The sequence below is a fragment of the Pocillopora damicornis genome, chromosome 13 (genome assembly GCF_964200805.1).
Source record: "Pocillopora damicornis chromosome 13, jaPocDami1.2, whole genome shotgun sequence".
Taxonomy (NCBI): domain Eukaryota; kingdom Metazoa; phylum Cnidaria; class Anthozoa; order Scleractinia; family Pocilloporidae; genus Pocillopora; species Pocillopora damicornis.
In genome coordinates this window covers 6,881,642-6,902,877 of record NC_142682.1, presented here as the reverse complement: position 1 = coordinate 6,902,877, position 21,236 = coordinate 6,881,642, and the positions used below count along the sequence as shown (strand labels likewise).

General features: G+C 38.1%; 4 protein-coding genes across 6 annotated transcripts; 2 read left to right on the top strand and 2 right to left on the bottom strand.

Annotated features, from left to right (window-relative positions):
* Positions 1 to 299: 299 nt before the first annotated feature.
* LOC113664710 (melanopsin-like) lies at positions 300 to 1,262 on the top strand. The gene has a single exon (XM_027180338.2). The coding sequence runs from the start codon at positions 300 to 302 to the stop codon at positions 1,260 to 1,262; it is 963 nt and encodes a 320-aa protein (XP_027036139.1).
* Positions 1,263 to 3,992: 2,730 nt separating this feature from the next.
* On the top strand, positions 3,993 to 10,033 carry LOC113664720 (mitotic spindle assembly checkpoint protein MAD2B). Its single transcript, XM_089191247.1, has 9 exons — positions 3,993 to 4,170; positions 4,576 to 4,694; positions 5,170 to 5,241; positions 6,443 to 6,481; positions 7,050 to 7,117; positions 7,293 to 7,387; positions 7,751 to 7,824; positions 8,302 to 8,391; positions 8,931 to 10,033. Exons 1-9 carry the CDS (start codon positions 4,125 to 4,127, stop codon positions 8,997 to 8,999), a joined length of 672 nt encoding a protein of 223 aa, XP_089047373.1. The 5' UTR covers positions 3,993 to 4,124; the 3' UTR covers positions 9,000 to 10,033.
* A 2,647-nt stretch (positions 10,034 to 12,680) lies between these two features.
* Positions 12,681 to 18,997, bottom strand: LOC113664708 (caveolin-1). The gene is made up of 2 exons (XM_027180337.2): positions 18,700 to 18,997; positions 12,681 to 13,124 (listed from the first exon to the last, which is right to left on the bottom strand). The coding sequence occupies exons 1-2, from the start codon at positions 18,769 to 18,771 to the stop codon at positions 12,771 to 12,773; spliced, it is 426 nt and encodes a 141-aa protein (XP_027036138.2). The 5' UTR covers positions 18,772 to 18,997; the 3' UTR covers positions 12,681 to 12,770.
* LOC113664709 (uncharacterized) lies at positions 13,797 to 16,043 on the bottom strand. 3 transcript variants are annotated; one of them, XM_089192580.1, is made up of 3 exons: positions 15,794 to 16,043; positions 15,510 to 15,647; positions 13,797 to 14,560 (listed from the first exon to the last, which is right to left on the bottom strand). In XM_089192580.1, the coding sequence occupies exons 1-3, from the start codon at positions 15,907 to 15,909 to the stop codon at positions 14,488 to 14,490; spliced, it is 327 nt and encodes a 108-aa protein (XP_089048706.1). In that variant the 5' UTR covers positions 15,910 to 16,043; the 3' UTR covers positions 13,797 to 14,487. The 3 variants fall into 3 exon arrangements, with proteins under 3 accessions (XP_089048706.1, XP_089048707.1, XP_089048708.1); XM_089192582.1 differs by having other exon boundaries at positions 14,422 to 14,560; positions 15,510 to 15,658; XM_089192581.1 differs by having other exon boundaries at positions 13,797 to 15,658.
* Positions 18,998 to 21,236: the final 2,239 nt, after the last annotated feature.

The following is a 21,236-nucleotide window of genomic DNA, read 5'->3' as shown; positions in this document are numbered from 1 at the left end:
AGTGCAGTGGGTGATGAAAAGAAAATGATATGGTTGATATCGCACGTACAAGCAAGTTTCCTGCTGATGTTTAAAAAGGATCTTAGAAAGCGAATTAACCCCAGCAAATCAGAATTCGTAGAAAGTAAGTGATCAAAGGCACTGGGGTAAAGTAACCTTGCTCATTTTTCATCGTTCCTTGACTCGTCTATTATAAGAGACTTTGCTGCCTCGATCTTGGATTTCAAATTAATTGACTTATCTCAGATTTTCCAAAACCAAGGAGTGGGTTGAATTGCAAGCTTCTTCCCTAACTGAAAATGTATGCGATAAACACTTGGGATACCATTTTCTTGGTCATCGAGTTTGTGGTGTGCCTTTTAGGAATCGTCTTCAATGGTTTGGTAATTCTTACAATTTGTAGGAGCATCCATCATCTTTCCTCACCGAGCTATCTCATTCTAAGCATCGCAATCAGTGATTTTATTTCCTGTTCAGTGGCTGTTCCATTTTCGATCGCAAGACACTTTAGAGAGGGATGGCCATTTGGCATGGCTGGATGCAAAGCTCATGCTTTTATGATCTTCCTTTTCGCTCTCGTCTCTATTACTCACTTGGCTAATATTTCTGCCGGAAAGTATTTGAACATTACGCGGTCTCTTTACAAGAACTCTTACTTTAGCAAGAGACAAATTCTACTGGTAATCTTGGCCTCTTGGATTTTCTCGCTTGGATTTAGCATTGCGCCTCTGTTGGGATGGTCGCGATATGGCTTAGAGGGAACTAATGCTACCTGCTCTATAAAGTGGGAATCTACGCGAGGAGGAGATAAGGCATATTTTGGAATTGTTTTTATAGCATGCTACGTATTTCCAATCGCAGTGATCACATTTTCCTATTACAAGATCCACAAGGTTTCCAGAGGGATCGTTCGCACTTCATCCCAGATTGGTTGCATTGGATTGACGATGACACAAGCTTTGTTGAGGAAACACCGTAAATCAGCCATGTACTATTTGGCTATCATAATTGCTTTCATGGTTTCATGGTCCCCCTACGCTGTTGTGTCTTTCCTCGCAGTGATAGGGAGAAAAGTGCACCCAATTGCAGCCAGCACATGTAGTGTGTTTGCAAAGATCTCATTTATCCTGAATCCAATTCTGTATGCTATTTTTTCCCGCAAGTTTCGACGACGGATGGTTCGCGTTGTTCCTATGACCAGGCCAAATCGAGAGGTGAGACCAACTACTTGTGTTCAAAACTCAGCAACATTGGCTTTGTGAAAACTATCCATTTGACAGAGAGAAAGTTAATATTGCCTTTCTGAACTCTCCCGCTGAAATAATTATTTTCATTGACTCAACTCTGATTTAATTCAATAGCCTTTCGTGTCATTAAAACGTCAAAGATATTTTGATTCACTTGTGATTGACTTCAGTTGTAACTTTCTCTCAACGATAGCACATGAATTCTTGAAAGCTAATGCTAAGATAATGAGAAACGTCTATATAAATTATATTTCTTTTTGCCCGTAAATTTAATTCATCATATAGTTACGACGTGATGTTCTTAACTCAATAATTACGTCAGTAGCAAGTCCTTCACAGAGTATGTTGGGCCGCAATGTCGGGGGAAACTAGCTGCAGACCCCACAACACGTCATTACCACGGGTATCAAGGACTTTTGACTTGTCTTATAAAGCCTCCACTCTACTTGTCGTTGATTATTGCTGATGACTACTGTCACCAAGTAAACGCTTTGAAGTACATGCTTATACATTCTCTATAGGAAGGCATGAATGGGCATGCCGGCCAACCGACTACGCAAGATTTAATTTTTGTTGTTAGAACGCTGTACTAACCCAACACTTTTAGAGAATCTCACTAGTGCACCACAAAACACTTAATGCAGTCCATCAACCGAATCTCTCATAAAGGCTCACGGTCGGGTAAGGGTGCTTACGATTTTCCAAGACTTTCTATAACTCTGAACTCAACTCGAAATAGTCTTTAAATAAATTGCCATTTTGTTTCACGCCCGTCAAACTTTTCCTTTGTTTCTCTAACTCATTAGAAAACCACAACGAGCACCTCATTAAATGTAGGTATCAAACTTTAGGAGTAACATTGAATGAATCGGTTGCCTAAGCACTAAGAGAGTTGTTCGACTCTCTCCTTCTTCGAGAAAAAAGTCACCTCAATTTCAGACCCTTTGTTATTGGCAAATTTACGGCAACTTCTCATTCAGGTACCTACTATTCTTTGAAATCAGGATCTTCTTTTACAGTGGTTCAAACCAGCAGTTAGTGCGATCACATGTATCAACGGTCAATCAAAAGAACGAAGGGCGCTGTTGATTATGTAACGAGACCATCTAGTGCTCTCCGCCAAGAAAGGGCCGGGTCACACTGGAGCGAATTAAATGGAGAATAATACATGGGCGAGCGTTTAACTCGAGATGTCGAGTTGATCACGAGAAGAGAAATTTCATATCTACAAGCAAACGTGTATTATTTTTATTATCATATAAACACAAGAGCCCTTTAATGTCAAGAAAAGTCGACTCTATTAAAGAATGAAAATAAAAGGATCGGCAATCCCCGAAAAAAAAATCGTAGAGTGCGTTGGCGCACTCAAGATGAAAACATGCGTTGAATCACGACAAAAACAAACAATGGGCCTAATTTCAATATACAAAATTCTCAAGTATTGAAATGGTCCTTACCGACAGAAGAAATCATTCAGGTAAACAGCCATAATCGGCCTCTAGCAAATCTTCCAGTTGTCGATTTTTGTTCTCAGCCGCGAGAAATGCCGTTACCAAAGTCACTAAATACGCAACTTTCGGTTTTTCATTTCGTATTTTGGTTTTCTTCCTTTCTAGGAAAGTTTGAACGTCACTGTCTGAAAGCTTCGATATGGATATTTCAGTTTTAGAGCAGCCATAATCCGAAAATATTCCTACAAAAGACCATGGATAGAGAATGGTGAAGGCTTTGCCGTTCATTCATCAACCTGACCGAGTGGCGCGAAAGGCGTGTGAAGTGTCAGCAACTGATTGGCAATATCAAACACACGTGAAAAAATATCGTTTTTTTTTTTCACGTGTGTTGTTACGGCTTTTCTCAGGGCTGGAAATCCTGGTATAACACCGTAGTTTGTATGATAAAATATTACCCAATTTTCGCGAGTCCAAAATTGGCAAAAATTTCCCGTTTTCCAAATTTGGGCGACGGTCGCATCAAACTAGTGTTCTTTGACCAAAACTTCACTGACTGCTTCATACGTCAATCACAAACCCATCTTGCTCTGAAAAGTCGTGGTGAAATAACCAAAGATCTCGCAAGAATCAGTACTACGCAGGAACGGAATTTTTTGTTCGTGCTGATCTCAGTGCGTTTTGGTCGACGCTTGCGCTACTTGTGCTGGCTTTAATACTTGTGATGGAAGGTGAATTTCACGTTGAAGCTATCTGTTTTTTACAAATTGTTATGGTGCTCACATGCCTCGTTTCCCGCGAAAGAAAAACGGTTAGATGGACGAGGAAAATTCTGTCATCGCGCCCCAAACTAGGGAGGCGAACTCAAGGATTTTTTCACACTGAAATTATAAACCATCGTGTCTTGCACAACATGACAACTAAATGGTTAAAAAAAAAACATGATTGTTTGTTTTGCCAAAATTTGGAGGCCTCCGAGGACATCGCGTCGATTGAAGACCGCAAAAATTTGGCAAGTTTTTCAAATTGGAGGTACCTACTTGTTGACAGATTTTTCACGAAACAAACGAAAAAAAGCTCTAGTGCAACCCGGGCAAAAGTTTTTTCCGATGCCTCCGTTGTTTGTTACAGTAGTAAATGATATATGTACAATCAAAACTTTTGAAAAATTGCTTAACATTGTATTTAGCGAAGTATACTGTTAACATTTCAGCGTTACAACACGATTGTTTCCTGCAACTACACATGATCTGTCTGTTATGAATTATTAAAGTTGTTTCACCGCTGACCACTCGTATTTCGCTCTTTTTTTTCTTAACCCCACTCGTCACCTGTACCGAAGTAACTCCCGAATAAAGGATGGCCTGTGCAGGTGTAGTGTTATCTAGAGCATTTATCATTGAAGACTAAGCGTCTACTAAAGGAAATGCAACAAGGGGAAGGAGAAGAGCAGAATTTTGACCTGTTAACTGGTTTGTATCTATTTACTATAATCGAGTAAATGCACCGAGTAGGTGACTTCAAATTTGCTGTTTGGTCGGTCTGCAAATTTAATAGTTCCTTTATTTAACCATTCGACTAGCATCTAATTTCTCCTTACAATATCACCACTGCATCGAACATTGAGGTCACGAGAATACAGTATATGATCCCCTACTGAAATTTCCTAAGGTGCTGATAAGGAGAATTTGTCTAACAATCAAGAGCTTCTCTAGATGAAGATCATTTCCTCAATTCTCGTGTCTTAAATGTGTGATTCAGGGGTGATATTGGAAGGACAAACTAAATGCTCAACGCTCTAAGGGGTCAAATAATTCATTTATGTTCCTTGACAAAATCTGTTGAAGCTCAGCGTATGAAAGAGTTTGTTAAAATAGTTTCAGGTGGTGTTTTGTGTGAGTTCTTAGAAGTAGCATTTCACCTCATCTTATATGTGAGGGAAGTCTATCCTGCTGTGGTATTTGAGAGAAGAAAAAAGTATAATGTTCCTGTACAGGTATGGTGTCAAATTTTTGTCAATTGTTAAGGTTAAGAAAAATACCTCTTATTGCAACTTATCATGGAAAGCTGTTTTTTTATCTGTAAATCAGTTATGAAGGGTTTGCAATTACATGTATTGTTGAAATCTGTAGCAAATATTATGGCTCTTCTCTACTCATGAGTTTGGGTAGGAGACCCACTTGGAGCTGGTGATTACTGATAAAAATTTGATTTTGGGGGATCAGAGAGGGCTACACATCAGATGGTTTCTGGATGATGTTTTTGACCTTAGAATTGGCAGTTTTATCCATAACTTCCCATGTATTGTTTAGGTGTAAATTCTCAGAGAAAATATATGTGGTCCCTATAAAATTTATGAAAATAACTTGAAGACCAGCAGTAACAAATGCAAGGTCTGTGTTTTCCATTAACCCTGGATTCTATTTTTTTTTCCTTTGGCATCTTCTTGAATTTGAGTGTTCTTTCCGCAGATGTGTTGTCACCCAGATCTGAACCAGTATATCTTAGACGTGCTTCACACCATGAAGCCCTTATTGGAGGAGGTGTGTATTTAAATCATAGCTGCTTGATGATTATAATTTTGTTCTCCAGTTTAATGACTCTTTTGTTTTTCTTGAACTCTTTTGAATCTTGGATCACCAATACTTAAAATGGTAAATAAAGTTGTAGGCATTTTAAAACTTTTTTGCATCACAAGCAAAGATTTTAAAAAGCTTCTAACAATTCTTTTGTTGTTGTTTTATTGTGCCAGGTTTCTTTAACCCCTAACCCATAAGAGTCACTAACTTCTAATTCCTTCTGAAAATATCTCTTCTGAATCACACATAAAGATTACAAGAATGATAAGAAACAAGAATAAAGGAAATGATCACCAACTTGGGTGTAAAACGTTAAAATTCAACTTAAGATAGCTTCCATGTATTGTATTCAGCCCAACTCTCTAAAAAATTTTACGAAACAAATAGTTTCTGCATTGCAGAGTACCTCTAGTGATAGAACACAGATGATGTAAAGATATAGAAAGGACTAAAAAGAGGCACTGGATGTGCAACCAAGTGTGTTACTGACTATTTGTTTTATATCTAATAATAAAAAAAACAAAGTGTTTTCAATGGTGATGCCATCTTGTATTGTGTCTGTCCTCTAATAGATCATAAGTAAGAACTAGTAAAAAAATTCCAATAAAATCCAACTTATCATAATGCCTGTTAGAGTCAATCACAATCCATAGTTTGTTACAAACTATGACATTTCCACTTGCAACAAACGTTTACATTTAGGGCCTGTTTACATGGAGGTGAGGGACCCTGGGCAGGTGAGGTATCCTACCCAGGTTGGTTAAAACCACCTGTCCATCAATCTCTTATCTTGATCATGTTTACATGGTAGGTGGGGTAACCTGCCTAGGTGGGTAGCCTGGTCTGGCAGGTAGGGTAACCCTGTCAGCTGGGGTCATTATTTGCTAGGTAATTGTCTCAAGGTGGGGTATCGTGCCTACCTGCATTCGCATTCATGTTGCATTGGTAAGTAAACCAACAATCTCACCCCAGGATCTTGGAATGTAAGACAATATGTTAGCGGGGGGCTATTTTTTTACCATGGCTAAGCAGATAACCTCACCAACCTGGGGTCCCCCACCTTCATGTAATCAGGGCTTTAGGTGGGTTACTTTTTAGCTCCTTTACTCCTGTAGATTTTTTAGTGTTCTTCATAGTTATGCCTGTGGCATTATATCTTTACTAGGGCAAAGTTCAGAGGGTTGCCTTGGTTATTTCAGACAAAGTAAGTTACTTTTGCTTGTAAAAACACCAGTATATAGTGCCTAACTTATGACGTACATGCTGAAGGTGTTAAGTGAGGAAACAACACCTCATATGGATGTTTGGTCTTTTTGAATGTGCTAAGATCATTTTTATGTTAAGTACACATAAAGAACATGTAGTGGGTCTCTTTTATGAGCATTTACCTTTAAGGCAAGAATTTTCCAAAGATCAATTTATATCAAATTGTTAGGAAAATGATAAAGACATTGGAAACAAAATGATGACAAGTAGTAACCTAAATACCCACTGTTTTTTAAGGATACATGCTGTTTCCTGTTTCCTGTTTCGCGTTGTTTGGTTTTAAACTTATAATGTTATACATGGGATGCCGGGTCACTAAGTGCCTCTCAGGGTGAGAGCCATTGGGGTTGATTTTCTTCATAACAATTGAAAACAAGCTTTCAAAAAAACTCTTAAGAGTCTTTAAATAACAGAAGTTAATGTCTATGCAGACTTAAACTGGAAGAGGTAAAATTAAAACATGTACTGTATTTTCAACTGAAGGTATATCATTTTCTCTTTCTTAGAAGTTCATTCCTGTTGAACGATTTGTTTTTGAGGTTGGTAATCCAGAAGGAGTCGGCACAACAGAAAGGTCAGTGTTGCCTTGGTCAATGTAACTGACCAACTACATTATGTACACTTATTCTTGGTACATTATATTCTAATTAAAAATAATTTTTGGAAGGCAAATGTAAGTGTGGCAGTTATTTTGCACAATAATTATTTTTGTAAAAAAGTTATAAATTTGTGGTTCATTTCCTTTTCAGCCCGGACAATTTCTTACTCTCCACGGAGAGAGCTCTCAGAGGTTTTCTCCTCAAGATCAATTCATGTGATGCACTGTTAGAGCCAATCCCGAAAGGTACATACAAGTGAGGTAGTTAATTTTTGTGATGTTCTTTTAAGGTAAGGAGTTAATTGTTGGTTTTGAGTTTAGTATCCTAACTGCAACACATTAAGGCTTAAGATAACTTAAACTCTCCTTTAACTCCGTTGAGTGACCAAGACAGAATTTCACTTTGCAACATCAATACAAAATCAAGCAGACAACTGATGAGAATTTTAAAAAAATCATAATTAAGGGATTGTTAATTGATGCAATAGCAAATTCTCCAAGCTGAAATCACAAGGATCGTATGGTAGACAGTAAGGAGAATTACTTATGAAATCTTGGGAGTTAAACAGTTAAGGTTCGTAAGTTAAGTTTAAGAATTGTCTTTTGCAGGATGTACATTTTCCATTCTTGTATATACCAAAGAATCGTCTTTCTTAAAACTGCAAGAGGGTTCCAATCTTCAGGTTTGTCAGGACCAGAGAAAAGTGTTCAAAAGGAAAAGTACATTTAATAAATAGATTGCATGTTGCTGTGAGTCAGTTCAGTAATAGATCACAGATATCGTCAAAGTTTTGGTAAGAACGAAGAAGTGACGCACGTGCGTGCCACTTTATGCGTGCGTAATGCAGCTTATTATATGATGTATTGCCTTCCGTTGACCCAGGGGGTGTCACTTATTTTTTTCCATAAACACACATGATTGGTATTAGAAGATGCATCCTTCCTTTAACCATTTAGAGTGTAATTATCTAAAAACTATCGGCATTTGGGGATACTGACCGCGATTGGTTCGAGGCCTTCCGTCTGATTTCCTTCTTCCGTCGAGCCCAAACCATTTCGTACTTGTATTAAAGAAATAAAAGGAAATAATACTCATACGATATTTTTCAGAGTTCAAAGCAGAGACTGTAACTGTTAAATTTACTTTGTTATGGATGTAGGAGTTTCCTTGGGTTGAGGCAGATGAACGAATGAAAATGAAGGAATCTGTCATTATACCTCTTAAATCAACTTCCACTGGAATCCTAAAGGTAAGCGATGTTTTACAGAATAGCGGAATATTAGGGTGCCAAAATGCGTACATATTTTTTAAATTTGTGGTCTTAATTACACAAATTTTCCAAGGGAAATGATTGTTGTATCATGGTATATTACTGAGTGCTCGTTTTTGTAGCCGTTTCAAGTTAGTGATCACTCAAAGGGTCCCCATGTTTGATGCTAAAGGATACTCCTCTCCATGCCATTTCCCTGCCTTAACAACACACAATGGCGCTGAAAGAATTTGTGGCAAAAAAAAATAGTGATAACGAGGGCACCAAAAGTACACGTGCACCACCAGTTATGTATGGCATCGTTTTGGAGACAATCATCTTACAACCAGGAGGTGAACAGTGTTTACAATTAGATCAAGTATGTTAATACAGAGGCACATATTTACAGAGACAGGAATAAAAATTGTTGGTTAGTTATTTGGCTCCTTATAGGCTTTCTAATGGAAAAAGGCCTCGGGAAGTCTTGATGTGCGTTTATAGATGGGCATCGTTTTGAAAACATGTTTCTATTTCCAAAGATGCAGCTTTTTGTCGAGGAATGTGCTGAGAGGACCAGGAATGGTAAAGACAAGGTTGAAGACGTTTGATATGATTGCATTCTTCCCGTCAAAGAGATCACGCCTTCCACAGACTTAAAAAAGAAAAAAAATAGCAATCTTATCGTTTGCATGCCACGCCTTGAATACACTCTAAATGACTAAAAATAAATGGAAAAGTAGTAGATGGTAACTTCTCTGCTGGCATCATCCATCCGACGATGAAGGAATATATTTTTGAAGAAACTAAGTGTTTACCACATGGCAGGTGGAAAATCAGTCGAGATCAATTTATGGCGCATCTACACATTCCATTTTCCCGCCCTCTGATAGGCTAAAAATACAAAATTGACAGCGTGCTTAGTAGGCTTACCAATTTAGCAGTGCTACTACAAATTCACTAACCTAATGCGGAACAGCGAAACAACAGGGCACAGCGTCGTGCTTTTTACAGTAGTTTTTTTTTTTTCGATAGAATAAAAGTATAGACAATGGACAACTGTGTCAATCGTTTTCACTGCAATAAAAGATCTCTAACAAGTGTCTTATCTTACCGAAATAACGACCGGTCAACGGACAATGTCCGGACTGATTGGGGATTTGACCGATCAAACTTTTGTCTTGCTGATAATGTTGACCGGTCACGTTTGATCGTAATGAAAATGACTGAAAAAAATTAAAGTTTCCATGCTGTTCAGTTGTTTCAGTAGTTATCAGTATGTAGCAAGTCGCTGTGTATTGCGCAACTTTGGTCTGAAATCCTGGGTGAAATGCAACTAGAATCGATAACAATTCGCGCATTGAAACAGACGTGGGTTCGGGCACTTCCGGTCACAGTATTAAAAATAAGTTCACTTTTATTAGTTAATTTTAAAGTTTTACATTTCTCCTTGCATATACAGTAACTACTCAGCCCAGAATAAATATAATCAATGCTAAGGAACTATACTTTATAAAACCAATAATTGTTCATCTCTTCGCAAGGTTATCTACGTGTTTATCTGTCGCGTGCGTAATATAAACATTCAAGGTGGATGTGTACGATAATGATATTTATCAATAAAGGGAAAAATTACTGAGCGATGATTGGTTGAGAGAGAGGGCATTTTTTTCTTAATCGAGGGCATTTTTAGTAATCAAGAGAGGGCATGATTACCTGTTAATGATTGGCTAATCCGTTGCATAGCAACCGTTCGTTATCTTGAAATTTGTTAAAAATAGACTGCGCGCGTGATTTTCCTTCGTATAAATTTTGCCCTTTATTGATAAACAAGTAATCCCATGAGACCTCGTACTATTAAGGATTAATTGCACTTGAGTTTTCAAAATTTTCCAAATTGCCCTCGTCGCTTCGCGACTCGGGCAATTTTGGAAAATTTTGAAAACTCTCCTGCAATTAATCCTTAATAGTACTTGGCCTCATGTGATTACCTATACTAAACGTGTTACGGTTTGAATTACAAACAATGGACCTATTAATACACAAAAGCTGAATTTCATTTCGCCGCAGTAATTAATTTTTATTGTTGATAGTGAGTGCTCTAAAAAGCTCTAAGCCCCAAGCAACGACCTTTTTTTGGAATTATTTAACGTCAGTTTTGGTTTATCGGTTCCTTTTTTTAAGAGTTAGTTATCTCATAAGTTTGACCAGAAACGATACACGACTGAGCTATAATATATTCGGCCGGTCACATCTCCGGAAACTATTTCGAGCCTTGCTACACAGTGAGACCGTAGAGACGTTTTTGCAAAATTGCTATTAAACAGATTATCTTAACAAAAGAACTAGCCTGATTCTGAGGTAAAGCGCGAAAGAATAAAAGTGAAAATTTTTTTCCATTCATTAAACGACCAAATTTGTGCATCATCTACTTCAAAATTCATAAATAATCCTTTCAACAATGTAAATGTACAAATAGTAGCATGTCTAATGACTGAGAACAAGTTAATTTATGTCAGAAAGTGCAAAGCTGTGGCAGAACAGTGAATTTAATTGATTGACGGGAGAGAGGCGAAAAAGTAGCAAAAATTGAAATGGTGGACAGGTAGGGAAAGAGTGAAGTTGGATTCAGAGTGCGAGGGAGAATGCTACGAGAAAAAAGATTCCTACAAAGCACAAATAAATCGAAGAATAAAGGTCTTGGGCAATGACAAAAGAGCAAAAATGGAGGAACTTGAGGCCCGATAAGAAAAATAAAATTCTTAAGAAGTGTTGCCGACCAGTTCGCAAGATTAGGAGCCTGGTGCGTGGCCTCTATGCTGTGGTTACTGCAGTTGACCAAAGAGAAAAAGCGCAAATACTTGATTATTCGCCGCATAGTTTAAAGCACAAAGTAAGTTTTTGAGGGAAAAACCCGACTACTGCGGCTATAGGCGAACGCGAACGGCAGAGCGAGGCAATAAGTCTGACAACAACTGCAGAAACTGATTTTGCGGTGGGGAGAAGAAGCCGGAGAAGGAAATTCAGTGAGTCCTTGTGCAAACAGTTTGGTCCTCGAAGAGGGCAGGAACAGCAGACCCTGAAAGCAGTCGAACAAGCCATTCCACATAACTAGAAACGAACCAAGCCCTGTAGTCAACCATTAGAGGCTAACTCTGCTGACCTCCGTTGAAGTCATTACACAAATCCAGTGTAAACGACTCAATTTGACAGATGGCGCAACCCTGGAGAGTCCAGTTTCCATCGTGATTGCCAAACAGTTGGCTTTTGATAATCTATCAAAAAACCTTTCTTGAGATATTTTTGCCATGGATACGTTTTACAGGCACAAACTGACTTTTTTACATTTATATTTACCTTCGTAATAGGTGAATCGCGATACAAAGCTAATTGCGATTCTTAGACGATAATACCGCCTAATATTATCGATGTTGAGAGAAAATAGAAGGTCGTTGCATGTTTTGTATATCGTTACTCCTTCCGAAATGAGCAATGAATATTTTTTTCACAACTAAGCGCCAATAATGCAGTATTGACGTCTCAAAATGCCGTTGGTGCATGGTGCTTTCTGTTCCCAAGAAAGGGATAATTGAAAGAAAACACAGTCCGTTACAGAAGAAAATTAGCCCACTTGGACTACTTTAGACACACGTTTCTGGACACATTCCCCTTCTACTCTCTTGAAGTTTTATCATCATTTCTTGGAAGTCTACCCTTTGTCCCAAACAGGATGATACAAATTGCCGAAAGGTACAAACTGACCGGGCTACACACCACATGGAACTGCGAACCACTATTGACGAGATGGGAATCCTGTTGTCATTTGAATGGTAGACTTAGCGATTAGATCAGCCATTCCAAATTTATCTCATCGCAATCTGAGTCTCAAAGCTCTGTAATACTCAATTGATATATCGTTGGCAGTCCCATGGGCAGTAAGAAGCGAATCCTGTGTTCTGATTGGCTACCCGTGCGGGTATGTAAGATGGGCCCATCTTGCCCGCTCGAGATTGCCCGCTTTGGTCCCGTGCAAAAAAGAAAATTGCTTGCAGCGAACTTACAAAAAGGTTCGTAATTTTTGGACATTGTCAGCTATGGAATCGCTAAAAGAGGTGGAGGAAAATCGAAATAAAGGAGACATAAACGACTCTGGTGGGTTTACTGTGCTACAAAACAGTTTGATTTCCATCCCGTCTCTCGAAATGTAAGAGCAATTCTTGATTCTTAATAAGGCGAAATCTTTACGCTATAAAAGAAATCCTTCATTGATCAAGTTTGTTCGGTCAAGTTGGTCAACAACGCAAACATATCGGTATTTTATTGTATGTTTAGATATGACATAATATAAGGTGACCATCGAGTAACCGTCGAACATTAAATAACTACACACGTTCGATAGCTCTGGTATTAAAGTTTATGTTGACATTGGAGAAGATCCTGCCACATGACTCGTACAGGGGATCGTAGAAGTAAATAACAAAAGATTTCCAGATTTTACCCCACAGCCCCAATGGGATCAAAAACAAGCGGGCAAATGGAGAGGCCACCCAAATCATTAAAAAGCTCAGGGAACCACAAACCAAGCCATAGATAAAGGACAGAAGACCGCCGAACACAATGGTAAGTACCGAGTATGTGCCAAGGATGGTGCCTTCATAAATTGTTTTGGTAAACTGGTGAACGCACTGCGGGCTACGAACTGCTGTTGGTTCGCAGACCACATCTGAATAAGCCACCTATAAAAAGGAAAAACTTGGTCAGTGTTCTAACCTCTATTTTCGTACCGCGACTCTCCAGTTCATCAATTTTAAACGAATTTTAAACCACAATTTAGGTGATTACCATTTGCAGGAGCGCCTTTCACAAAGACAATCGACTAGATTTTTCACGATATATTTGTGTGGCGCCTAACAGAGAAAATCGTGGCGATGGGTGTAAAGGATGATGAGATGAACAAAGAACAAACATCGGTAGCAAGAGAAATTAATCCCATTATTGATTGGTAAGCTATTCAACGAAGTCTTCCTATTACGCCAAATCATAACTTTTATGCTTAGTCATTAATCATTGATTAATCACTTATTTTTATTAATCATATTTCAAGTCTGGGGTCGCAATATCGCACTGGTAACGATTAACGACTTCAAGATGTCCTAATTGGTAAATGTTACGTTTGTTCACACTTTAAGGACGAAATTACTCATATTTGTGGGGAAACCCACGGAAGTTCAGGAGTTTAATACATCGCCCGCTTTTAAAGTCATAATCAGCTTGGCGCCTCTGTAGTTGTATAATTTTACATTTCTTCTATTGGTTGATGGTAAAATATCTGAAGTCTGACCCAATAACTGAGAAATACATTGTTTCAAAAATACCACACAGACAGTATTGTAAACTTCGAGACGTAATTTCTTGATTCCTTTTATTGATTCGTACTTACTACAACATCTAATTCGTATCGTAAAACCTAAACTTCGTAACTTCGCATAACCACTCGTCTTCGCTTCGAAAAGGTACTCATCAAAGTCTATAATGTACATGTGATTATATTACTTGGCTCACGTGTCCGTCAATCAACAAAATCACTTCTGCACTGTACAAACAAAACAATATATCTCGTTACGTTAATTGTTCTCGCGTGGGACGTCTCGCGTGGGACGTCTCGCGTGGGACGTCTCGCGTGGGACGTCTCGCGTGGGACGTCTCAATGTTTCTTACAGACAGCTCATTTCAAATTTGAGCAAGCATGCTGTTGTTCCAGGAAACTTTTCACAAAAGGATAACGGGATGTGGAGTTTTGATCACTATCCGTGTTTAGCACCAGGGTTATTGTTTTAAAAACATTTTTGGGGACTAGTCTTTCCGAGCTGCAGGAGCTCGATAAACTTTGCTAACATTCCATGGTCAAAAAGCGTGACTTAATTTATGCATATTTGTGGTTACTTCCTTTCTCGTTCAAAATCAATGCGAAGAAGTGACTCTTTTGAAAACTAGCTCAGCCTTTTTGTTAAGGCGAGGAACTCCCATAAATTCATCAAACCGTGCCTCAAAATTACAAATTACGAAGGTATAAAGGGACGTCTTCTGCATAACATTATGCTAAACTGTCCCAGGCGGACTGTTAAAAACATGATGACAAACTTCCATCCAGTTAGTCTTGACCAGTCTTATGCTGTAAAAAAAAATTAAAATGATTTGGTTTACGGATTAACCCTAGAAGAAGTGCTTATTTATAAGATGTCATGACGAAGACAACTTCGTGTTTACCTGAGCTTGAAGTTATTGATTTCAGTTCAGGCGATACTTTTGACATTTAGAATGTCACGGAACCATTTTCAATAACATCGAACACTGAGTCACTACAGTTATCGAAAGAAATGGTGGACGTGAAAAGTGATACTATTCCATCTTTGTGGTAATTTATACTAAAATTTACCACATTATGTATTGAAAAATGTAACTTTGTTAAAGACATAGTTACCAAATATGTCGATTACCGGCAAGCACCTTGTAATGCCATTCAGTGGTACAAAAAAGTAGTAAATAAAAAATGGTATACATGAACAATACAAATTAAAGTAAGATTTTCCTTTTCGTTTTGACTATCACCTTCAGGCGGTTAAATCTTTGGATGTGACCATTTGTATTTTTAAATTTTAAGGAGCCCTTTTGACGTGATCATATTCGAGTAAACAATTCGGAAAGATTCATTTACATCGCGTGATTTTCAATAGGACTTTAAAATACAGTCATTTGAGTCGGTAGAAGAAGTTGTTATTACACTTATGCGTGTGTGTGTATTTTTCTTTTTTTAGCCACTAACCACTCTTAGTTTTACATTTTTCTTTGTAACATCAACTAGTCTCTCATCAAACAAGAAAGTTTACAGCGCTATCCTATCGGTGACAGTCACATCCCTCTAGGAATGTCGAAAGCTTAGTTACCAGAGTTATTTTCTATCTCGTAAACCGTAAGGAATAGCGAAGTATTTAAGCATTTTTTTCACCGTCACTACAATGAAAGTTTCAAGTTTTTTATCATGCGAGATGTCACACAAAACAGTAAGAGCCATAATAAATGGGGTGTTGAAGACCAAGCTGGCCGGTCACGTTTTCCAATACCTCACGTCTATGTTGCTCCTCCTCGTCTGCGTAAATGTCCTCCGTCTCAACTTCTCGGCTTCCCTGTCTCCTTCTTGTAGCCGCCAATCTCGAAAAAAATCGAAGGGGCCATGCGGTTTATGGTTTCGATACCAGCCTCTTTAGCAGGTCTGTAAAAAAAACAAGCAAACAAAAAAAAAAAATGAAAATGGGCATCTATCTGGTTGCCTTATGTTTTGATCCACAGTGAAGGAAATTAAAAACAAACAAACGAACAAAAAAAACAGACCGTTTCTAAAACACACCTTTGAGGAAGCACATGTTGTCCAGGTTCCTCAGGGTACAGCCAATCCTTTTTTCGAGAAATGTCTTTGCTGTGTATCTTTCTGCAGTTTGTGCACATTGCTAGTAATTCACACATAGACGATTTCTGTCAAATCGACACTGGATTTATAATTTTTCGACAGGAAAAATCGACACCAGGAATGTTAAAACTGGGATGGGGCACTGGGATCGAAACAAAATCAAGGCTGGGAGAGTAAGATCCATACCCAGCCATATCCATCTGCTTTTCCCCCCTACCCCCACCACACCCTCCTTTCGGGGGACCTCTAAATAACAACCCAGTTTCCCCACTTGAAAGACTTCAGCAAAATAAAACCTCTGCTTCTTTTCTAGCTTTATACTTAACTCTCAATTTAAGCCAAAGTAATATGTGTTCTGGACCCACTCGCTCGTAACATGTCACGACGAATACAAAGTGATGACATCGACAACAGTACGTAATAAAGTGAAACCCAGTGGAATCTACGCTTTGTCCGCAACGGCGAAAACCAAGCCTTACAAGGAGCTTTCTCTCATCGGATCTCCAGATTAGTAAAAACGGCTTGTAATATTTTTTTTATATTTCACTAGCTGTGTTGAAATTAATAACATGTGTTCCAAAAATTGCCGATTTTTTTCCTTCGTGTCTTGGATATTGGCAAGTTTTCGGTGCTTGCCAGTACTTTCCTAGCCCATGACGATGAGCTGGACAAACCGTCATCTTTTGCATCTGTTCCTCAGTGATCTCCAACAAACCAGCCCTTGCAAATATTGGGTCCTTTTCAGACCCACTTTCCCTTAAAAGGTGGTGTTTAATTAGATGCGTACTGATATTAGAATTACATCCACTCAAATGTACTGATTCTTTACATCCTCGACTACTTTCACATTTGCTTCTCGTAATGCTCGAAAACGAACATAAAGCGGCCATTCTTCAATGCAAATAATGCGAATCTTCTCCATTATCCCCGTCGCAATGTAAATATTTCCGACGTATTGAGTATAAAATTTGCATATAGCAGTATTTGAAATTAGCTCAGTTAAAAGAAACGCTGTGGCTTTATGGCCGGTAACCGGTCAAGGTGTTGAAAACACTAAATGGCCAGCAGTCCTATATTCTTAGTAAATTTCACAAAATCGAAATATTCCAGCTTATCCAAACTATCATATGTCGATTTAGTGATAGTTTAGATTAGCTGGAATTTTTCGATTTTGTGAAATTTACTAAGAATATAGGACTGCCGGCCATTTACTGTTTTGAAAACCTTGACCGGCAGTCGAGCTGCAAAAAGTTTTAAGTGTCACAAAACATGGTTTCGTCTTCTGACCCAGAGCAAACCAAACACTAAACTTGAGATCTGTAAAGCATTTCAAGATCGCTTGAAAAAAAAACCGATATGTTTTTAATAAAGTTACACTTTCGGTGCATAGTTAGGTAATTTTAGAAGATTAATTACGGTAAAAAAGGCAATTTATCACTCTTGTCGTTAAACATTTATTTCGACTACTTATAAGTGTGTGCGATGTAGGAATCCGTGACATTCCCGCGTGACACAGGACTGAAATCGGCGTTCGCGTAGCTCAGGTAGAAAGGAAGTAACCACAAATATGCATAAATTAAATCATGCGCACTCTGACCATGGAATGTTAGCAAAGTTTATCGAGCTCCTGCGGCTCGAAAGGACCAGTCCCCATAAATGTTTTTCTTGCTTTTGAAACACTAGCCCTATTACTAAACATGTATAATGATCAGGACTCCAGATCCCGTCATACTTTTGAGAAAAGCTTCTTGGAACAACAGCACGCTAGCTCAAATTTGAAATGAGCTGTCTGTGTGGTATTTTTGAAACAACTTATTTCTCAGTTATTGGGTCAGACTTTAGATATTTTACCATCAATCAATAGAAGAAATGTAAAATTATACAATATTTCTGTTTTGTGTCATTTGATCCAATGGGTCAAGTTTTAGAGCCCTCAGCGAAAAGTTTAAAATTGACTCTGAAATAAACAATTTTCTTTGTCCTAGACCGTCCTTGCATATCGTCGCTAAATTTTGGCGAAATAGCACTACGAGCCAAATAAATGCGATTTTTGCCATTAAATAGACTAATCATATCACAGTAAAAATTTCAAGGAATTCTGTGATCCGAAATTCGAGTGGTCGGTTCATACGCGGACAGCCTCGCTTATCGTAATATAATTGTAATGTATAATAACATTCTCCTTCGACTCCATGATGAAACAGGACGAAATAATCAACTATCAAGCCTGATGTGAGCAGTTCATTTGAATTTGAGTTCATTACATACAAAATCTTATTCGTGCCACGCTCAATTCTAAACTGACTCACAGAATTGACGAAGGTTCCTGAAACGACTCATCTTCGAGAAATGTGTCGCCAAATACATTTACGTGACCAGAAAGCACTGAAAAGAAGTTCAGTGACTGAACCTCTGCCAAATACCGATACAACACTGCCTGCATGGTGCTATAGAAATCACCGATTCGAAAACGCAACGTTCATGCTGGCGCTCACGGGCTGCCTTAAATGACAGCATAATATCGAGTAAATTGCAACCATCTTTCAGTGATAATAATGACTCTAGACTAGACCTGTTTCATATCATTAATATTTTCCTTTTACCCTTCGTATACCTTCCCACATTAGTTGCCGCTTTTACTGTCACTGAAAATTTTGAAACCACAATAACAAATTAGTCTTCACCTTCAAGAAAAGTCGGCTTGATTTAAAACAGAGCTGTGACTGTAAAGAAACACGACTATTCAAAACCGGATGTGGATGCATCGTATACTTCACAATACGGCTGACTTTAGTCACCTATAGATGAAAACATCATTGTCCAGCTACTTCATTTAAACGTCTTACCTTCAAATAAGCGTTATTATTCTGTGGATCCCTGTCTTCATCAGTGACGATAAGCAAAGTTGCGGCATCCATTCTGTGTGTCTTTGATGTACGGTAAGGTGTAGCGCAAAGCTGTCAGGTGACTGGTACGATGTTACACAAGTGTGGAATCAGGGATCAAACGCCTAAATAGTGTGTGATTGAAACTTCCCAATATGGTCATTTTATGTGCTTCAATGATCGCTTCTTGAATGTGAGCTCGAGTGAGTCAATAGAAAGGAAGTCCGAAAATAAACCTTTACAAAACCTTAAAAATAGGGGTGGGATCAGGGATCACAGTTCCGGGACCAGGGGATCATGATCAGCAGTGTTTTTCATGGAATCAGAGATCAAGCTGTATACGAATAAAAACCAGAAACGGGGTTTCAGGCTTTCTTTCAGGTTTTTTTTTTAAGGATTTATCGTTATTTAATTTGAGATTGTTTTTTTCCTCATGGTTTTTGGAGTCATAACCGTACAGTACTACTAGTCACGCAATTCTTTCCGCTGTGTAATGCTTAGTCAAAATTAAGTCCTATTACATGCCATTTGATCAACTTTGCCCCACCCGGGTTGTGCTTAAATCTTACCGGCTAGAGGTACGCCCGAGGAGCACTAGTGACGAGTTGATTATCAGAATTGTCGGCTATTCTATTACAGCGGACTATTCCAGTTTTACCAACAGTCAAACGACGTGATTGAACCAGACATGAACATCATAAAATGTTTAACATGTGAAAAATACATTATTGAGTTTAAATCAAGGAAATTTCGCAAAATTTTGTATGGCTGTTTCCTTCACCCTCGTCACCCTTAAGTTTCTTGTTCAGCAAAGTGTTAATTGAACACTGTAGCCGCTAAGACCTACGCTTGCGAAGGTGAACAAAACTTATGAATAGTATCACCACTACAATGCCCTTGTCATACTGGTTAGAAAGATCCCAAAGATTAAATTTCTATTGTCTTGTACCTCTAGCCGGTAGGATCTCAGGACACTTTGAAAATACCACCGGCTAGAGGTACAGCTTGCATATTTATTCAGTCTTAACCTCTAGCTGGTAGGATATAAGGAGGCTTAGAAAATACTTCAGGTAAAGCTCACATATTTAATCGACCTTGTCTAATTTTTATTACAGTCTGCTTTGCATTTTACTTTTTAGTCTTATACTACATTGGAATAATTTTTTCAAGAATATCTTCTTGTTCGTTGGTCGTGTACCTATCACTGCTTATTTGATGGCACAGCACACAAACTATGAGCATCAAATGACTCTTTAAGGGGAATCAGCTGAAACTAAAGCAGGCATTATCAGGCAATAAGCAAAGGGTTTCTGGTTGGTGTTCAAATAAGAAAGGTTTTATTTCTTTTAATCTGTTAATAATAGCAATTTTTATTAAAAAATACAATAATTAACACAAGCACAAGTTAATCTCAAATATTTAATTGTATAAATTCTATATATATAGTAGATGACCATTTTATATTTTCAAGAATAACTTGCCTTAAGGTTTTCATACTCTCATACATGCTGTTAAATATCATTGAAAATAAAATTGGAAAATGTCAATTTGGTGAATTAAAATCATGTCATCATATGACTACCTAAAGATGACTTGATTTTAGTATTTCAGACAATGGTTGGCCTTGTCTACAATACTTCTTCTCAAACAAAAATATCATGAAAATTGAAAATGTTTTGTTCTAAGAAATTCCACTCATACTTATGCAAAGTGTTACATAACAAACTTCAGTAAATCTGGTTGACATGTTCAAGTCTAAAATGAATTTCAAGTCAAATTAATCTAAAACTGGTTATATTTGTAATGATATAAATCCACAACCAAAGAAAATACAAATCTGATTAGTTTAAAATTTATTTACTTGAAATTAATTTAAAACATAACAATGTTTATGATTTCAAGCTTACTTCATACATATAAGCTGCCCCTCTGGCTGGTAGTGTTTTCAAGTCTGAGACTACGCTGCGACTGCACTGAAGGCGGTCGGAATATGCTGTTGATTTGGCTTAAAAAATTTAACGGCTAGTTTTACGAGATCCCCTGTGATTGCGGTAAAGATTAAATCAGCGACTTCGGCAGAACTATGTTGGAGATCAGACCACCGAGGAGTATGACGGAGGCATCTGTTTCGATTAGACAGAGACCTCCGCCGTTTCAAAACACGCTTAAGGGGCATAATTTAGTTCGTACTCGGATCTAAAACTCCTCATGGAGAGATCTAGGGTGAGCTTTTCCTGATCTGTCAACAAACCTTCCTTGAGATAATTTTTCCATGGATGCGTTTCACAGACACAAACTGATGTTTTTACATTTATATTTACCTTCATAATGGGTGGCTCGCGACATAAAACTAATTGCAATTTTTAGACGGTAATACCGCATGATATTAGCGACGTTGAGAGAAAATGAGAGGTCGTCGCACGTTTTGCACTTCGTTACTCCTTCCGATATGAGCACTGAATATTTTTGTCACAACTAAGCATCGATAATGCCGTATT